Source organism: Monoraphidium neglectum, assembly GCF_000611645.1.
Source record: "Monoraphidium neglectum strain SAG 48.87 unplaced genomic scaffold scaffold00823, whole genome shotgun sequence".
In the NCBI taxonomy this organism is placed as follows: Eukaryota; Viridiplantae; Chlorophyta; class Chlorophyceae; order Sphaeropleales; family Selenastraceae; genus Monoraphidium; species Monoraphidium neglectum.
In genome coordinates, this window is record NW_014012805.1 from 1 (window position 1) to 19967 (window position 19967).

Genomic DNA, 19967 nt, shown 5'->3' on the forward strand with positions numbered 1-19967 from the left:
CCCTCGCGTTGAGCTGTGCGTGCCGCTGCACATTTTTTAACTCACTGGCTCACCGCCTAGCACTTACATCCCCAATCATCCGCAAACACGCAGCAAGTGGTACTGGCCATGTTCCAGGCCGTTTGGAGGCCAGTCAGCCGGCTACTTGGTGCCGGACGGCTGGGACATGGTCGGCGCCGACGCAGCAGCCCCTGGCTTCCCCAAGGGTGTGTACACAATGGCTGAGAGGGGAAAAAGGTACCCCATAATGGTCATCATGAAGCAGCAGTCCAAGAGGCACCTGATCGTAGCGGTCCGCGGGAGCGGCACTCAGCTGGAGTGGGCTCGCAGTGAGTGCGGCCACAGCGGCGGCCGCGGCCGGGCGGGCGGGGGCCCCGGCGGCGGCGTGGATATTGGGGCGCGCTGCGGATCGCCAGCTGCTGGGGCGTCGGGCGGCACAGGGTGCCTGCGTCATTCACTCCTGAATACGCACTCGCAGACCTTGCTTATGCCATACGCATGACGGTGTTATGCATGCTCGACAGGCAAAGCCCCACACCGGTTTCAGCTCGCAATTTATGCCCCCCTGCAAACACACGCATTCAATCCTGCTTCCCCAGACTTAATGTACAACCGCACCTCAGAGCACGCCTTCCCCCTCAGCAGCGGCTCTGACGCCGCCAGGTTCCCGGGCGAGACACACATTGGCTTCACCCTCGGCTTCGATGACCTCTGGCCGCAGCTGCGCGACGCCCTGGAGGCGGAGGTGGCGCCTCAAGCGGGTGCGGCCAAGCCCCCCGGCAGCCGGATGGCCGCAGTGACCATCACAGGTCACTCCCAGGGGGCGGCGCTTGCGACGCTCCTCTCCTACGCGGTGGGTGGGACGCAGTATTCAGTGGCGCGTCGTGCCGCGGCGCGCGCTTGCGGTTGTTGGTGCTTGCAGCCCGCCGTCTGGATAAGGATCAGGGCGCCTGGGGAAGGAACAGGGTGAGAGGCCCCATTCCGTGCAGCTTGGTGGCGGCGGCAAAGTGGTACACTCCTCAAGTGGACTCCCTCCACACACCGGCCCCAGATGTGTACAATGTTACACGTCCTCTTGTCCTTCCTGCTTGCCCACCCTCGTTCCTCAGGCCCAGACCTACCTTGATTACCGCAAGGCTGGTGTGAAAGTGGGCCTGATTGCTTTTGGCAGCCCCAATGGTGAGGTGCAGGGCCACAGCGCAAGTGCACTGGGGCTGATTTTGCCATCACAACACGACCTACCTGGCAGCCTTTAACCCCCTGATGAGCCCTGGACATGCGCCATGGCGCCCCTGGCCGCTCGCACCCGGTACATGCGCCGTGTGCTTGCTTGTCACTGACAGGTCTGCGGGCTGTATGCATGCGCCTTCGTAACCCAATCTCCATCCGCCTGCCCCCCCTTCGACTCCCTCAGTCGGCGATAGCACGTTCGTTCAGAGACTGAGCGCCACCGTCAACATCCGCCGCGTCACCTTTGAAAACGACCCCTTCCCCATGCTGCCCTGCGCCAGCGCCAAAGGCGCAAAGGAGGCCTCCATGCCTGCCTGCAACAACGGCATCGTGCCCAGCGAAATTGCCGACGACGCCGCTGCTGCTGCGGCAACACTGAGCATGGCGCGTCATCGATCTGGCCGTGGCGACGCGCCCACTTACTGGAGCGAGTGAGCTGAAGCACTTGGGAGAGCGAAGGAATGCATATAAATGCAGCTGTGTGATGTTTTGGGGCGCCTTGCTGCAGACCCACGTCGTGGCGCCTGGTCAGGGATTCCAAAACCAGGGGGTTGGGGGAGTCAGTGCACACACCTTGTGCTCGCCGAGCTTGCCAGCCACGGCTTGGTGAGCTGCCCCCATCTAACCCCCTCTGTCGTGCCTACCAGTGCACACTTGCAAGTGCATCAGCCGCCCGCCGCCCGCTAACCGCCGCCCAACCGCAGCTACCAGCCGACAGCTGGCGAGGTCCTGATCAAGGCGTCAGACATGCCCGTGCAGCCAGATGCGTGGTCCTACACCAACCACCTGAATGTGGCGGTACCCAAGGGCTCCGTCGCTGCCGTGCACGGGTGCTCATATGCCTGCTTCCTCAGGTGGGGTGTTCTCTCCAGTCCGACCAACGCTCTCCAGCCTGCACGCACCCCGTGCCGCCCTTTTCAAACCTCCGCACGCAACTCTTCCTTGTGATCCCCCCACGAACCCCAGCCCCGCCTGATGCCCATCGTTGCCCTGGTAGCCAGCCCGTCCTGGCCCCACACCTTCCTCCCTTTGAACGTGCCGCTGCGGTGTATCAACAGCCTTATTGCAGGGCTGACACTGTGATCCCTCTGCAAACGAAAACTTTGCCATGCCGGCTGTCAAACATAGCACAAGCCTCACATTGCCGCGTGTTCCTCTTTATCACAACCGTCGTGCAGGCAGTTTTCCCGCAGCGACTCAGCGAACAACAACTGCCTCTTGAAGCAAGCCCCAGAGGGTACTGAGCTGGCAAGCAAGAACAGCTACTGCCCAAACTTCCCTTCAGGCGGCGCCGACGAGTGGCCCGTGGCGACCATTGACCGGCAGCTTTTCACTGACAACTCGGTGAGCGGGGCAGCAAAGGTCTGGACTCTGTGAGTGCTGGGCCGCATGCATGAGTGTAGGGTGCAGGGGTTGAGGCCGGGGTATCCGCGCCACCTTAGTGAGCTCATTTGTACAACCTGGGGTATATCTCAAACCAACGTGACAAGGCCTGGACCGCACACGTGCAAGGTGGCTTGCTTGAGTGGGGGCTGGTAGGGTTGTTATAAATGCTTAAAAAGCAGCCATGGGGTTTAAAAAGGTGATAGCGCAGGCCTTACGCCGGGCTCCACAAAAAGATACCAACACTCCAACGCCGGCGGTTGCGTCACGGACAACCCCCAGGCCTTCCCAGAGGCCGGGGCGCGCCCGCCAATGTGGGACTTTCGTACTTATGCAGACTCCCGCAGCTGGAGCTGCAGTGTGGGTGACAACAATATGATGACCATCGACATCAAGCATAACCCCTTCCCCGGCATAACCCCTGAAATGATGCGCTGGTGAGGGGGCCGGGGCGAGTGAGGCACTGCAAGCTTGTGTGTTTTCAAGGGTGGCTTCTTTGTGCAGCGTCCTGCAGGCTGGAGGAAATTGGGAAGCAAGGCTGGCAGCCGGGCAGGCCTGGGAGCCACCAGGATGAGGTGCTTGTGATGATGCACCTTGCAGCAGCAAGAGAAACCTGTTGCAGGCACACCCTAGTAGCAGCGCAAGGTGAAAAGCCCTGTACGACCCAGGCGCCGATGTTTGGGTGAGCGGGTATGCATCCTGCACCCTTGGTACCCTTTGCCCCATCACCCCGGCCTTTAACCCTTGATGGTGCCGCAGGTTCTTCAATAATCTGCAGGGCTCTACGGTGGGGCCCCACTTCGGCCTTGAAGCCAGGACTTGTACTGCTTAGGGCATGCAGACGTTGACTGCTTGGCCGCCTGTGGTGGCACAAGCGGCAGACCCCGGCCCTGTGCCTCGCGACATCGCTTGAGACATGCTGCGCTGCACACCCGCTTGCGAGGAGCAAGTGTCGCGCCCAAGCATGTCATACAATCAACTTGCTCCCCCAATAATCGAGCTTGCTCATGGCCTCGGACCCGTGTTTTACCATCCCAGGTGATCAACGGCACCAAGTACCCCAACTTCCTGCTGTTCCACCCCCGCGACCACATCTCATGGTGGGCCAGCCACCCCCACCTGGACTCCCAGGAGGCGAGGCGCAACAAGCTCTCCCCCTCGATCAGCATGCGCGAGTTCGTCGCCACCGGCTGCAAGGAGACCGGGGACGACCACGCCCCCTACGTATGCCCGAGCAGCGTCCTTACGCCGAACCCCGGTGTGACGAAGGCGACCAAGCTGGCTGACTACACAAAGCTCAGCATTGACCACGTCAACAGTAAGCGGCAGCGGCTGACAAGGGCCTCTGATGTGGCCACTCACACTTTTAGTTCTGGCAGAACCCTGGGGTTCTGGCAGAACCTCCGGCCCCCCTCTTGACACACCCTTTGCCCTCTCACGCGTGTCACGCCGGCCACTTTGATATTCTGCATCCGCAGGCACCTCCGTTGTGCGGAGCCTGGAGAGCAACAGGATATACTACGCAGTGCGCGGCTGCTCGCGCATGGGGTGCGCGTGGTCGGTCCGCACCGAGCACAACTGGTGAGCACAGCACAGAATGGTGGTGATGCACAATATTGATGCTGCTCACCTTGTGCAAAAGTTGTGTGTGTGTGTGTGTGTGTGTGTGTGTGTGTGTTTGTGTGTGCGTGTGTATGCGTGCGTGCGTGCGCGTGTGCGTGCGTGCGTGCGTGTGGGTGTGTGCGCACGCGTGTGTGTGTGTGTGTATGGGTGCGTGTGTGCGCGCGCGCATGTGTGCATGTGCGCACACATGCGTGCGTGCGTGTGTGTGTGTGTGCGTGTGTGTGTGTGTGTGTGCGTGTGTGTGTGTGCGTGCACCTGCACATGCACATGCACGCGTGATTGGGTGTGCATGTGCGCACACATGCGTGTGTGCGTGTGTGTGTGTGTGTGTGTGCGTGTGTGTGTGTGTGTGTGTGTCTGTGTGTGTGTGTGTGCGTGTGTGTGCGTGTGTGTGTGCGTGCTTGCGGCATGCGTATTGACTCTGAACCAGGATTGCCAGGGTTTCTCATGCTGCCTAGGGATGCTGTGCGATTGCTGCGCCCACCCTTTGCAGCGCTGCCTCTGGCACCTAGGGGAAGTCAATTCGCCACCTTTGACATGATGTGGCCACCCGCCCATTCCATGCAGGGAGGAGGCCCCCGATGGCAAGGGGCTGCTGATGTCGACCCGCCAGGAGATTGGGCTGAGGTGGAAGCTGGCTACCAAGCACATCAACCCGCGCATTGTCGATGCATGGTGCGGGTCCCAACAGATCTGCGGGCGAGCAGCATGCCGACACAGTGTGCGCGCATTTGGCGGTGCGCTGTGCAAGGCACCCAGACGACTGGCCAAGAAGATGGGGGGGGACGGAGGGCAGCTGTGCGTTTGTTCATGCGCACCTTCAAACAAACAGAGCCGATCTTTTACACGACCACCATGGCCACTATACACCCACACCGCCCGTCTGTCTGCCCCGCAACGGTCCAGGCGCAACGGCGTGGCTCCTGACAAGAAGTGAGCTAGGCGCATGGATTTGCAATTTCTTTTGCATTCAGATGAGTTTGTTGCGAGCCATGCTCGCTGGCGGCTTCATTCCTCCCCCATATGCAGGACGGGTTCCGCCGGTTGTCAGCACCAACATGCAATGCCTGGGTGTTGACCCCTTCAAAATTCCTGACTCCCACCTGCGTGCAGATGCAAGAGGATTGCCCTGCATTACATTGAAGGTGAGCATGAGCGCCAGTCATTCACAAGCACAGCGAGCCACAGTGCCCCGTGTAAATCTCAAGGAACCCTATGCATGCGCTGTGCCATTCTTGTATCGCTGCATTTGCAGGCGCTTCTGGCGGATGAGCTCAAGCCCCCCCCCTCTGCCTGCACTTTCTGTTGCCCCACGTCCCTGCGCACTTGACACACTCACCGGCTCATCCGTCATCGCACCAACCTCATCACTCCAGAGTATGGGGGCCTGCAGCACTGGCTGCCTGCTGCCTTCCAGCAGGGCCAGAAGGGGCTGCAGTCACACAAGGACCAGCAGGCCGCAAACTACTCAGCTGCCGTCGATTACGGGCAGCCCCACCCAAGGGTAGCGGACGACGGCTTGGCTATTGATGTCTCGGCGTTGGGAGCTGCTGACAGCAACGACAGGCAGTGATGCCGACCACGGGAGAGAGCAGACATGTGTGTTCGCTGCAAGGTGTATGGGTGCCCCTTCCCTGGATCCTTGCAGGTCAGGACCACCACGGAAATGCTTGTTGATTACCAAGCAGAGGGCTCATGGTGGCATATGTGTATGAACTACAGCAGATCTAGGGAAGGTGATGGCGCAACAAGCGTCAAACCTGCCGCATCGCTTCAATCACCCCCAGCTTTAGCAGAAACCTTCGCAGTCGGCTCCCTGCACTCAGCTTTACCCACTGATCCCTGCTCAGCACACGACAACGGCTGACCCCTTGCACGCCCTCCTGCACCACATGCATGCGGCCTTCCATCAGAGGCTGCACACTCATATTTTTTTCTGATCGATGCCCGATTGCAGCACATGCGGCACCAACCATGTGCAGTCATTCAGGTTGTGCGCGAAGTCGCAGCACGAGGGATTCACGTTTCATGAATACCCCATGCATGGCGCTCATGCACATCATTACTTGAGAGTCACGCACTCCATGCATCCCATCATGCAATTACCTGAGATGACTCGCACTGCACACAAGGGGCCATATTGCACGATGAGCCTACTGACATTCAACCATCACTAGTCTACGCGTCCACCCATGCATGTCACCTCGCCCTCACTGCATAAGCAGGCTTGCTTGTTGTCTGATATGGTCTTTACTATCATCTCACGGCCCCCAAACCAGAGCTGTTGCTGATTTGCACATCAGCAGGTAGGTAGCATGTCCTGGCTACAGCCAGCTGCATGGTCAGCACACGGCAGTGCTCTCGTGACGCACCATCGTCATTTGAAGACAGTGGCTGTGGTTTCATGGCGATTTGCACGGCACGCACCTCGCCATGAAACGCGCTGTTGCACATACAATTGCCTGAACTTCCACGCACAAGTCACGCTTGCTTCAACCCTGCGCAGCTGAAGAACACATGCATGCCGCTGGGCCTCACGCTGTTGTGTGACGTATTAGGATGCCAGCCATTGCATGCAGCCACCCTAGAATCCTGTTAATGCAAAAATGCCTTCAGAGCTGCAGTAATCCACACTCCAGTGTCGCGCCCGCCAGTGCAGCTGGAACACCAGCGCTGAACCTCAGCTGCTGTTAGGTGCATGTGGCCTGGCCCCGGCGCGAGGACATGTGCTGCGCAGCGCGTGTGTGTAGCTCAAATGCAGGCGCATGTGCATGAGCATTTCGCATCAGTCGACTTGTCTACAGTATCAGCCTGCATAAGCGCTGGCTGGCGCAATCTGGATCCCCACAAAATGCGTGAATAACCTGTATCCACTGCTTCAATTATTAATTTGCACATGATCGTGGGCCCGCGGGTCTACCACAGGATCCAAGGATGGCCGATCGATCGACACAGGGGCGCAGCCATCAAAGCCCAGATTGCAGTTGCCAGCAAGACGAGTCAGCACTCTGCGCACATGAACTGACGCTATAACCACCATTATTATGTATTTGCCAGTTGAGACTTTGCTTCGTCCGGCAGACGCTTGGGGCATGACTCACCGACTTTGACCTAGGGGGGGCTCTCCTGGCCTCCGGGAATCGATTCTCGCGGAATGCCCCGCGACCTGCGCCAAAAGACGCGGCGTGCGATTCTATGATTTTTAGGTACCTCGTAAAATCGCCACAAAAATCCTGGGACGTGCGCGGGGCCGCGCGGACGGTGCAGCCAAGGCGACCCCTCGAAATCACGCATGTATGACCTCCAAGACCGGTGAGGAATAAACATATTGTATAACAACAAAATAAAGGCCGATCACGAAGGCGGTCCGCCCTGTCAGGCGTAAGCGGGGCCCAGGTGTGGGCACCAAGCCAGCGCACACCAGCCTCCCGGGCCTCGTCAGCATGTCAAATGCGATACGTGTTTGTACATGCATACTTTGCTACGCTGCCACCGGCGCGGCGCGCCATATGCGGCCCAGGAGCACCCTAGCCTCATGGCCAACTCACACAGCAGCAATTTTGACTCGCTTGACGAGCGCCAATGCAGAGCCGGTGCGATTGCCTGGAAGATTGTTGTGCACAGGGTTCCAGCAACTATTAACATCTCATCATCTAACGCCCTCATGCCGGGCCTATGCTCCTAAGATGATGGTACAAATACCAATCTTGTACGGTATGTGATACCATACACGGTTCGCTGCTGCATGCGCGTGCTTCACCTGGCAGGACCGCACTGCAAGGCACTCTACCAATAAACCTTTGTAAGGCGCACCGGGATCCAAACGGGCACCGACAGTGTGGTGTGCTATGCATCCGCCTCACTCGCACCATTGATGTCGCCTGATGCGAAGAAGTCGGCTTGACACTACTTGACACTACTTGACACCCTCAACTGGCCATCTCTATGGTCGACAGTTTTCAGCTGTATCCCGCATGATTTCAGCAGAGCGGCCAAGGGCTGGACGGCCAAGCCGCGTGATTAAAGTCGGCCGCTTTTCTCACTTCTTATCCAGAGTTTAGTAGAACTCGTTTCAAATGCTCGATATAGTCTGAAGTGATTTGTCCTAGCTTCGCGTTGCTGGTAACACAATACCGTAGCTTGTCAGCGCGCACCCGCTCGCGAGCGGCTTGGAGGATCGCGTCGCCACAAGCGGGGGCCTTGGTGAGCGACACGAGCAAAGAAACCAGATTCGAATACATGTGATTGGGTGAACAGCACAGCGGAAGGCCTAGGCGCTCAACGCCCCCGGGACGAGTCTGCTGCAACTCCGTTTTGGTGCCTAATTTGGGATTGCCAGTCTGGGAAATCCACACAACCCTAGCATTTCACCCTGCTGAATTACATTTAGATTGATAGATAATTTGAAGTCACTTGCAACAGTGCGAGGAGCAGTGCTAAGCGGAGATACCTGCACGTGCTGCATGTTGCAAGCGGGCCCGGGTTATGCAAGCGTGGCCACGTGCGCTATGTGCAGAGCCAGGACGCTTCGGTCACGTTGCAACGCTTCCTCAACACGAAATCATTCCCATTTCATTCACTGCACCCAGAAGGACGCGTGGAACAAGGCTCAGGCATGGCGGTCTTTCGGCGCTCGCCTTGGTCACAGCGATGCGCCGCCCCAGCGGGCTGGACGCTGCTGCTCTGCTGCCTGCTCGCCGCAACTCGAAAGGGGGCGGCGCAGTCCATTTCTGACTTTGCAGTCAGCGAAACCATCCCGGTGCACTACATCTGCTCTTATGTGACGTAAGCACACTGCTGCTCGTGCTATGCTGGCTTGAATTTGCAAATGCCGCGCTTTTCATGAGACTGAGACAAGCAAGCGAATATCACCACCACCTTGACGGCCCTTGACAGCGCCTGTCCCACCAGTCACGGCGCGCCCCACGTTGAAACCTTGACGCCACGCGCTTGCATGCTCTTGCAGCGAAACCAATGCAAAGAACCACACTAAGGCATGTGACCTGGTGACATCACTGGCCAGCGGCCTGGTCGCATTGCCTGACGACGTCTGTCCTGATTACGCGGACACCGGTTACGGCAAGCAGGTCCAGCCCCTGGCGCAGGGCTCCAACGGTGGGTCGAATTGCAGCGTCACCCCAATGGTTGCGCTGAGGGGCTTGATAGCAGCAACGATGATCGCATTTGCAAGGGGGCACGTGGGACGGGCCTGATGGGCCAGCCAGCAGTGTTCAGTGCCTGAGGACGCACGCAGCACGCCTGCTGCTTCCCACTCCTAAAGATGCATGTGGGCAAAGTGGGCGCCTCAAGGCCGTTCTCGTGAATTTCTTCTTGGAAATCATCTCCGCGGTCCCCACTATCCTGCAGGCCAGCTCGCACCCGTGACTCTCACGGTGCCCAGCAGCATCCCCGCACAGTTCAACCAGCGCGGGCAGCACTCTGGTCTGCAGTACAAGTTCCAAAGTCTGCTGTCTGCCGAGGGCGCGACCTACAACTGGATGTGGCAGGTCATCCGCAACATGTGAGGGGCCGGGCACTGGGGTGTTGGTGGGCTTTGGGATGCCACTGCACGTGGGGCTGGAGGACGGCAGATGACCTCGGACGCTGACAGGGCACACATGCTGGAGCAAGAGGACACGTGTTAGGCGGCATGCAGCTGGGTAAGAGAACGCCTTGCGTGCTGGCAAGGCGCAGCTGGGCGGTGTCCCAACCCCTCGCCCCCCCCCCCCTGCCTTGGGAATGCAGCAAGTGGTACTGGCCGTGCTCCAAGCTGCTGGGCGGCTCCTCCCCCCGGCTACCTGGTCCCCACCGGTTGGGAGATGGTGGGGAGCGATCCTGCCGCACCAGGCGCGCCCGCTGGCGTGTACACTCTGCCGCAGAACGGCAGGCGCTACCCCATCATGGTCATCCTGAAGCATGCGTCCACGCGGCACCTCGTGGTGGCGATCCGCGGCAGCAACACAAAGCTGGAGTGGGCACGGAGTGAGTTGCAAGGGGGACCGGACGAGGTGCTCAGACCCCAGTAAGGGGGCAGCGGCGACTGCTTGTATCAAGTGCCTGCTGGGAATATGATTAACAATGCACATGCTTCATACCGAAGTCGATGCAACCACGGCCTGTCAGCCATCAACTGGACGTGCAGGCCTTGGATATGTTTCGCACAGCCAATGAAGCGCGTGTGGTGTGTCGGCCATGGGCAAGTGCCTCGCTCACCTTAACACCGACTCTTGGTTACCCCTTGCGCGGCCCACCCAGACTTCATGTACAACCGCACCCTACAGCTCCCCTTTGCCCTCAACAATGGCTCCGACACGGCAAAGATCCCCGGGGAGACCCACGTCGGCTTCACCCTCGGCTTCGATGCGCTCTGGCCGCACGTGCGCACAGCGCTTGAGGCAGAGGTGGCCGCCGCCGGCAGCAACATCAAAGCCATCACCCTTACGGGGCACTCGCAGGGCGCCGCCGTTGCCACCATGCTTTCCTACGCCGTGAGTAGCACAGAGGCCTGTAAATACATGACGCAGCGATTACGCGCAATGCAGCCAAGAAGCGGGGATGTCCACACCTAGTTGTGGCCTGAGTTGCGCGACCTATCGTCGTCCTGCAGCCTGGGCCCAAGCTGCCAGCCGTTCACCAACCACCCGGCTGCACCACCCACAACCCTGGTCAGGTTCAAACGTTCCTCATCCACCGCAACATCAACATCAAGGCCGGCCTGGTGACCTTCGGTGGCCCTTTGGGTGAGCAGCTGGCGGTACTGATATGCAGCACACGTCACTCGCGGGCGCATGGCCGACCCAGTGCTGTGGTATCACTTCTGACATCAACTCTTGGTGCAGTGCCTGCTTGGTCATGCTGCAATGCCAGGCAATTACCCAACCCCACCCTGATCACCTTCTAACAACCTTGACTTAACCCGCGACCTTCACCCCTGCAGTTGGCGACAGCAGGTTCGCCGCAAGCATCAACGCCGCCGTCAACATCCGCCGCATCGCCTTTGAGAACGACCCCTTCACCATCCTGCCGTGCGCCAGCGCCAAGGATGCAAAGCAGGCCTCCATGCCGGCATGCGCCAATACCCTCGTGCCAACGGTGGACACAGCTGGCTCTGGCCGCGACTACTGGAGCGAGTGAGCAGCACCCACCCCTCCTCACTTCTTGCCAGCTCAGTCAGGGCCGCAATCATGAATCCATTCTCTGTTCTGGGGCATGCTTTTTAAGGTCTCACTTTACCCAACTCAGTCCTGCGCCGCCTGCACGGCTCGCCTTCATCGCCTTGATGTCAGCCCCTCCAAAAAGCAACCTCCTGGACTAACAACCTCCACGCGGCCGACCACCTGCCCTGCAGCTACCAGCACCCTGGCGGCGAGATCATGGTCAGGGCGTCCGACATGCTGGTGCAGACGGACGTGTGGACCTTCACCAACCACATCAAAATGACAGCGTCCAAGGGCCTGGTCGCGGGGGTGCACGGCTGCCCCTACATCTGCTTCTTCAGGTGCGGGGCAGGGCCGACTCTTCACTTGACCGGGTCGCCTCCTAGGCCTGGGCACCTATTTTTGGCTGTGGCTCTGACTGAAGCTGTCGTGGCACGTTGGGATCTGCGGCTTGTTGCTGTCGCACGTGTGGTGGCCAGACGTGTCACTAACTCTTTTGTGCGGAAGGTCACAATCAAGCCCTGCTGCATGAAGTAAGCAAGGCAGAGTCCGCAGCAGACTCTGACACCCCTACTATGCACCTGCCCAGTAAATCGCCGCCCCTCTGCCGCAAAACACCTGCAACGCGTGCAGGCAATTCTCCAGTGGCGATCCAAGGAACAACAACTGCCTGATGAAGCGGGTGCCAGAAGATTCCCTGCTGCTGATGTCCAACGGGTACTGCCAGGGCTTCCCTAATGATGGTGACGACTGGCCGACGCCGGCCATCGACCGCCAGCTTCTGACCGACACCTCGGTATGTTTGGGCCGGTCAGGGGTGTGACGGGAGTGTCCAGAATGTGCGCTTGCTGTGGGCCGGGCGTCTGCGACTGGTCCCTTGAGGCAGGCCTGCAGCCGGACGCGCCCGCAGGAGCCGCTCGTGACCCGTCGCCCTGCCGCGCCCGTCCGCGTCCGACGTGCAGGTGTTCCCGGCGGCCGGCGCGCGGCCCCCCATGTGGAATTTCAGGACCTATGCTGACTCTCGCAGCTGGAGCTGCAGCACGGCAGAGAACAACATGATGACCGTTGAAGTGCGGCACAAGCCCATCCCTGGGGTCACCCCTGAGATGCTCTTCTGGTGGGCATCGCGTGGGATGGGATGGGCTGCGTGGTGCGCGTGAGCTGTTAACGCCGTTCAACCAGCAGGCGATTGCATGGTCCCATGACGTTCTGGCTCGCCGGTTGCGCTTTCCCCAAGATCGGCCGGAGAAGCACAGGTGCCATGTAGCCAGGCATCTACGGGGAAGGCGTTTAGGGCCCCAGGAAGGCGCGCAATGCCACCCTGGCGGCCAATCACGCAATAACGGCCTGCCACGCAACACCTCTTCATTGCAGGCTCTACAACAACATGCAGGGTGCATCTGTAAGCTTGCTGCCAGGCCGCTTGCTTTTGTATAAACGGGCCCGTTTGCTTGCCGCTGCGCCTGCACTGCACAGTGACCGTTTGGCCGCATACAAGCCGCATCGTCCAAAACCTATGTCTGGCCTGACTGCTCCTAATCTGCCCCTTTTCCTCCCTGCCTCAGGTTGTCAACGGCACCAAGTACCCGAACTTCTTGCTGTTCCACCCCCGTGACCATGTCTACTACTGGACCAGCCACTCACCATTCAACTCGCCAGCGGCAAAGCACAGCAAGCTCACCCCCATGACCAACTGGCGCGAATTCCAGGCCACTGGCTGCAAGGAGACCGGCGACATGAGCGCCCCCTACGTCTGCCCGAGCGGTCCCAATGTGCCAAACCCTGGTGTTACAAAGGCGACTAAGCCGGGCGACTACCTCAAGCTCAGCATCGACCACGTGAATGGTGAGCGGATAACTAGTCCCATGTGACTGAGAGCACATTGCAATACAGTGCATGGTGCGCAGTACAAACTCAGTAGGAAGTGCGTCTGCCGCTCCACCACGGTGACAGACTGGGGGAGCACACGCATATCAGCAGGCTCTTCTGTCGTGCACACGTGCACACGTGGCCCAAAACATTGATCTGGAGTGGTTGGCAGCATGACAAGCAACCAATTGCGTGCCATGCATCGCAACAAATTTGTACAGCTGAAGCCAACCTGGCTGCATGATTCCCCTGCAGGCACTTCGGTGGTCCGGATCATGGAGAGCAACAAGATCCAGTTTGCGGTCCGCGGCTGTTCGCGCGCGGGTTGCGCCTGGTCCGTCCGCACTGAGCACTCCTGGTGCGCGGGGTGGTCAAACACGGGAAGTCGCACCTGAAAATCATTTGTCAATGTCACTTGCGCGGGTCCGAGGGCCCATGTGGACCTTCAATTCGAAATCATCGACCTGGGGTTTGCAAGCCTAGAACCCTGGAGACCAGTGACCAGACCACCAGACCAGACCAGACCACCAGACCACCAGACCACGTCCAGTGGTCTGGTGGTGTGACCAGAGATCTGGGCGCCTGCTGCGATACCTTGCGCTGCTTTAGATGCAGGGTGCGCAGTCCCGCTCTCGCATGCAACCTGGTTGCGCAGGGAGGCGACACCCGACGGTCTTGCGGTGACGACACGCCAGGAGATCGGGCTCAGGTGGAAGCTCGCTACCAAGGGCATCAACCCCCGCATTGTAAACGCGTGGTGAGCCAAAGCATCGTGATCGCATTTGAGCAAAAGCTTGCCGATTAGAATGTCTGCAGTGCTTTCAATTAAGAGATCAGGTGGTTCTGCATGGTTCACTGCACTGTGGCTGCTGACACCCCGCGTCTGCCGTCCCCCTTGCGCAACACCTGCAGGCGCAACGGCGTCGCCCCCGACAAAAAGTGAGTGTGTATGGCGTTGTAGGGTTCTGCCACACATGGTTTCTTGCGATTTGCCTTCGCGCTTGTTGTGGGCATCACAGGGGCTTGGCCAGATTAGAGCGCCATTGCCTTGACCTGGCTAGTATCCTGTGTCAGCAGTCGAGGTCCTCTCTGTCTGCTCCACACTTGCCCTTTGCTTGCCTTTCTCTGCAGGTGCAACCGTGTCGCTTTGCATTTCATTGAAGGTGCGCTCCCAGCCATGCTGGATCCGTACACCAAGGGGTACAAGCCGCATCAGGGTTGAGGCATGCATAGTCAAGCATGCGCGCATGCACCTGCAGATGCATGCATGGCACGCACAGGTGCAGGCGCACACATGCGCACACGCATGCATGCATGCACGCTCGCCCGCACAGACACATTACAACGCACACATGCTCACACGCACGCACGCATGCACGCACGCCCGCTCGCACGTACGCACGCACGCATGCATGCACGCACGCGCGCGCGTGCCACATACATACACACACACACACACACACACACACACACACACACACACACACACAAACATATCTTCTCTCACTCTCAAGTGCAAGCCTCCAGGCCTCCCTCAGCACAATGCCTGCAGCTCGTGTACAGCAACTCCTAATGATGTTTGTCTAACCCTTAATCCTGTCCCCCACCTGCATCACTCAGAGTATGGCGGCCTGCAGCACTGGCTGCCTGCCGCCTTCCAGCAGGCCCAGGGCAAGGCGCCTGCCTCGCCCGCGGCGCTTTACTCCGCTGCTTCGGTGGACGATGCTGCCCCTGTGGCACCCAATGACGAGGCGCTGGGCAGGATGATGAGCGATTACGACTTCTGATGCATATCAAGATGCCCCTGAATAATGACGCGGAATCGTGCCATTTGCAGACGATGCTACGTGCAATGCTGGCTGAATGTCGGCTTGCCGAATAAAAACTGCTGTGCTCATGTTTTCAGCTGCCACTTGGGCGATGCCGCCCCTGATGCTCATTACCACCCTCATATGCCAGGTGAATCGAAATGTGCTTCACACCTTGTGCTTTGAAAGCAATACCCATCATGCATGGGCACCTGAACCTCTCACAGCCGCCGCCATCCTGCAAGTGGCACTGACGATTGATTGATGGGCGCATGGCAGTCCGAACTGCCTTGCTGTTCCGTTGACATACAGCTACTGCACCTGGTTTGAGGTACACAACCAACTTAAAGCATGCCGCCCGTGCGTGCATGCTTTCCACACCTGCTTGGCTCTCAAAACTGCCCTCATAAAATTGCTCTATATAAACAATGACTCGCACGCTCATTGGACCACACAAGCATAGTGCTACCAATTGTGCTTCTTGGATGCTGCATGAACTGGCGCACCTTTGACGTTTCCATCATATGAGGCCGCCTACAATTGAGTGACTCGGCGTATGGTGGCATGAGCACACTGCGCCACTGCGCACGCCTCACGCATGCACTGCTCCATCCGCAAAAGCATGCGGACAGACTGTTGCATCCCCTCCACCACCATCGATGACCCAAGTCATGAGAATATGATTCGCATGAGCAATTTGCTGTGCATTGCCAGGTGGTTCTGCTGCAAAGCAGGGGCAGTTGCATGCGTGACCCCTCCTCTAGGGGGGGGCAGCTGCACCTCGCACGAACGTTTGCGCGGCAACACAGCCAAGCAAGTTCAGGCCTAATCCTGCTTTCCTGCCCAAAGCTTGACCTGGCACAAAGCTCAATAGAGCGGCGCCACATGACACCCGCTTTTTGTCTGTCCCAGCTTGGCCACCCTTGTGGACGCTATGCAACAGAGGCACCCACCTGTGTGGGTGTCGGTCTCTTTTCCAGTCCTCACTTGTGCGCTCGGCATCGCCGCCGGGTTGAGCGCCCACGCGCGCACTTGCGCAAAAATGCTCCGTTTGCTGCTGCCGCGCGCAGGTTCATGGCATATGCCCCAGTGGGCAGTGAATCACGTGAGAAGGAGCCCCCTGCTCCGCGGAGCTTCCTGTTTCAGCATTACAAAAACTTACGACGCTGTGTGCGAGACAGCTTGCTGCCGACAGCCACTGCTGCGGCATGCTGCTTGCTCCGCGGCTTTGAGTTTTCAGGTATCTGCCCCCGCGCCCTGTCCATGCGAGTCATAAACGCCGCGCCGTCGCTGTGCCCTGCTGCTCTAGGCCTGAATAACAAGTGCCGACCAGCATTGCCAATGTAACAAACTTCTAGCTAATGCGCACAACGAAAGGCCTCGAGCGGCACGCCCAGCAGCAGGTAGAATGAGAGCAAGGCCCACGTGCATCTGCCCTGCCGCCCAGTCTCCAGGACTGATACTGGGCGCTCCTCTGCTGCTTGACCTGCCAAAGTCGCCGCCAGCAGTGTGGTGGACAGTGCAGCAATGTATGCGTAGTGACGCATGAAGCAGCGGCCTGCAACGTTCCAGATTAATCGCAGCAGTCCAGAGAAGCCACAGCAGTCCAGAGAAGCCGTGCTGTGCTTGGCTGTGGTGTCTGCTAGCAGGCCCCGTGGGGGCCTTCAGCTGGCCAGCGCCACCCAACCCACTGCGTGCAGCGTGTGCGAGCTGTTTGCTGACTTCTATGGTGGGTGCCTGTGGGCGCTGGAACACCCCTGCCCAAGTGGCCAACAGGACCCGCGGTGGTGTGGACACCTGTCCTGTCCGAGCCCTCGTGCTCCCAATTCAACTTAGAAGGCGCCAAGGAGTGGGTGGAAAGCTTTCACAGCTTCAATACGGTTTGACCGCATGCTACAAAATAACCGAACTCACCTGAGCTCGCCGGGTCCCAGCGCTTGGCACAGCACCGCCGGTGGCCATTGAACTTTCGGTGCCGTGGGGATGCTGCGCGCGCCGCCCAGACACAAGTCAGCTCAGGACCTCAGCACATCACCTTCAGCTGTGAGCGTTCGATTCCATATCGAACCACCAGCTGCCGCCCTACATACGGCGACACCCATCCATCCTCACCTCCACCCGACCCCCAGCTCGACGTCCTTCACCCGCGGAACCAACCCGCGGCCATACAAAGGACCGTCTCTATCATCTTCTCCATCCCCGCATCGACCCGGAGCTTTCGAGCTCCCAGCTCTCCCGCGGCGCACCCCTCACACACCACCATGGTCGGCCAGCAGAGCAACCAGGAGGTGCACGCCTCCTATCGTGAGGTGAGCTTCTCATACTTGGCTTTGGGGCCCTCAGGGCACCAGGATTGCGCGCAACCCTGGGATGCGCCCAGGGTGGGGCATCAACGCAGCCGCAGCTGAGCCCGGAGGGGGTGCGATACGGCCAATTGCGTGAACGATATCACATGCATGAGTTTACGCCTGCTTGCCGTGCGGCAGCCTGCGCCCTGATCATTCTTCGGGCCTGGGTGCCTGTGACCACGCGCAGGTCTCGGCCCTCGCCAAGTTCCCCTTTGAGCCATACTGGCCTGAGCGTACTCTCAAGATATGCGTGACTGGCGCGGGTGAGCCGGCCTGCGCCGCTCGCGCGCGTGAGCGTGCGCTTTGCGTGAGAGAAAGCGCTCCGCACGCTTTCGCGCCGCGATTCACCCCAGCACCAAGCGCCTCCACGCGCGCCCGCTTGCCCGGTGCACACAGGCGGCTTCATTGGTAGCCACCTGGCGAGGCGCCTGAGGTCGGAGGGCCACTACATCGTGGCCTGCGACTGGAAGCGCAACGAGCACTTTTCGGTGCGCGCACAGGGGCGCGCGGGATGTCGCTGGCACGCACGTGCGGCGCGCGGCCGCTGCCCGCTGCCGCCGCCGCCGTCTCCTCTGCGCGAAGCGCCCCCAAGCGGCGCCCCTTGGCGCCAGGGCAGCGAGCAGACCGGCCGGGCGTCTACAGCCCCCCAGTTCCACCACCCTCGCGCGGCGCCCAGCGCCGCGGCGCGCCGCCCGGCCCTCGCATCCACAAAAGCGCGCGCGCAACGACCTCTCCTGCAGGAGGATGAGTTCTGCGACGAGTTCCACCTGGTGGACCTGCGGCTGTTTGAGAACTGCAAAAAGGTGGTGTCCGGCTGCGACCACGCCTTCCACATGGCGGCGGACATGGGCGGCATGGGCTTCATCCAGTCCAACCACTCGGTGATCCTCTACAACAACACCATGATCTCATACAAGTGAGGAGGCGGGGGCGAGGGAGAGGGGGAACGGGAAGGGGCGGGGCCGGTGGCCGCGGCGGCCGCGCGCGTGCATGCCGATTTCAAAGGGGCCGCGCGGCGCGGCGGCGCTCGGTGACCGGCGCAGGCGCGCAGCCGTGGGTGCGGACGTGTGCATGCCGTGTGTTACACGTCATCCCCCGCTGACTCCTGCTCCCTGCACCTTCCCCTCCTGCACCCCGCAGCTTCCTGGAGGCCTGCCGTCAGGCAAAGGTCCAGCGGTGAGCCCCCAACTCTGAAAGCCATGCCAGCGCCTGCCCCAGCAGCCGCCCTTGCCAGCCCCGACCCCTCTCGCGGCCCGCATCCGCGGCGCGCCGGCCGCCGCCCTCCGCCCCTGCCTGCGCCGCCCCCCGACGCCCCTGCTTCGCCTCTCCCTCGCCCCGCCCTCGCGCCGCCCTCGAGCGCAGCCTGTTCTACGCCTCGTCAGCGTGCATCTACCCGGAGTACAAGCAGCTCGACGTGGAGATTGAGGGCGGCGGCCTCAAGGAGTCTGACGCCTGGCCGGCGCAGCCCCAGGACGCGTATGGCCTGGAGAAGCTGGCCACGGAGGAGCTGTGCATGCACTACGACAAGGACTTTGGTCTGGAGTGCAGGATCGGGCGGTTCCACAACATCTACGGGCCCCACGGGACGTGGAAGGGCGGGCGCGAGAAGGCGCCGGCGGCGTTCTGCCGGAAGGTGGGGGGGGGGGCGCAGGGACGTGCTGGGCTTGTGTCTGTGCACACACATGTGCGCAAGTTGTGCATAATGGGTGGGTGCCTGGTGTGTGCGTGTGTGTGTGTGTGTGTGTGTCTGCGCGCAAGCAATGACCTGCGCCGTAGATGTGCAGTGCCTGGACACAATCCTGCTGTTCGATTTTTGAAATAGGAGCGCCTGCTCAACCCCGCGCCTGCACAACACAAGCACGCCCTCGGCCGGCCCCTGCCCCCTCGCCCTCACCAGCCCCGCCCGCCGCCACGACCCCGGCTCTCGCGCGCTCCCTCGCCCCAACCAGGTCCTGACCAGCCCCGAGGAGATCGAGATGTGGGGCGACGGCAAGCAGACGCGCAGCTTCACCTACATCGACGACTGCGTGGAGGGCGTGCTGCGCATCACCAAGAGCGAGTTCAGGGAGCCCCTCAACCTGGGCAGCACCGAGATGGTGTCGATGAACGAGATGATGGAGATTGTTATGGACATCGAGGGCAAGGTGCGTGTGTTTTTTGGGGGAGGTGGTGCTGCACGTAAATGTGTGTGTGTTTATGTGCGCGTGCGCGCGCGCGCGCGCGTGTGTGTGTGTGTGTGTGCGCGTGCGTGGGTGTGTGTGTTTGGGGGGGGGGGCGTTGGGTGCCATATGGGCGGGGAGGACCGGTGCCGGGGTGCGTGTGTGAGTTGGTGGGTTCGCGCGTACGAGGGCAAGTGCGCGCATGCGTGGGGAGACTGGAGAGAAAGTGTGTGTGTGTGTGTGTGTGTGTGCGTGTGTGTGCACGTGTTCAATTCTGCCACGCGCTTGCTGACATCTGAACGTCGTCGTCGGGGCTACCCTGCAGCAGCAATACTGGGGAGCGGTCTGGTAGCTTGACGCTCCCGGTCGACGCCGCGCTCCTAACAACCC

The 19967-nt window shown here is 60.3% G+C and overlaps 3 protein-coding genes across 3 annotated transcripts; all 3 read left to right on the plus strand.

Annotated features, from left to right (window-relative positions):
* Positions 1–166: 166 nt before the first annotated feature.
* On the plus strand, positions 167–5173 carry MNEG_5492 (hypothetical protein; the record flags this gene model as incomplete). Its single annotated transcript, XM_014046030.1, has 12 exons — positions 167–441; positions 646–853; positions 1110–1179; positions 1415–1661; positions 1935–2084; positions 2409–2574; positions 2896–2927; positions 3373–3400; positions 3652–3931; positions 4092–4194; positions 4804–4911; positions 5143–5173. The coding sequence occupies 12 exons, from the start codon at positions 167–169 to the stop codon at positions 5171–5173; spliced, it is 1698 nt and encodes a 565-aa protein (XP_013901484.1).
* Positions 5174–10055: 4882 nt separating this feature from the next.
* MNEG_5493 (hypothetical protein) lies at positions 10056–15049 on the plus strand (the record flags this gene model as incomplete). The annotated part of the gene is made up of 14 exons (XM_014046031.1): positions 10056–10218; positions 10492–10724; positions 10907–10976; positions 11174–11366; positions 11585–11734; positions 12027–12189; positions 12356–12510; positions 12768–12795; positions 12959–13238; positions 13518–13620; positions 13918–14019; positions 14175–14201; positions 14394–14425; positions 14883–15049. The coding sequence occupies 14 exons, from the start codon at positions 10056–10058 to the stop codon at positions 15047–15049; spliced, it is 1866 nt and encodes a 621-aa protein (XP_013901485.1).
* A 2282-nt stretch (positions 15050–17331) lies between these two features.
* MNEG_5494 (hypothetical protein) lies at positions 17332–19929 on the plus strand (the record flags this gene model as incomplete). The annotated part of the gene is made up of 8 exons (XM_014046032.1): positions 17332–17379; positions 17606–17681; positions 17815–17906; positions 18159–18334; positions 18559–18594; positions 18781–19051; positions 19368–19562; positions 19903–19929. The coding sequence occupies 8 exons, from the start codon at positions 17332–17334 to the stop codon at positions 19927–19929; spliced, it is 921 nt and encodes a 306-aa protein (XP_013901486.1).
* Positions 19930–19967: the final 38 nt, after the last annotated feature.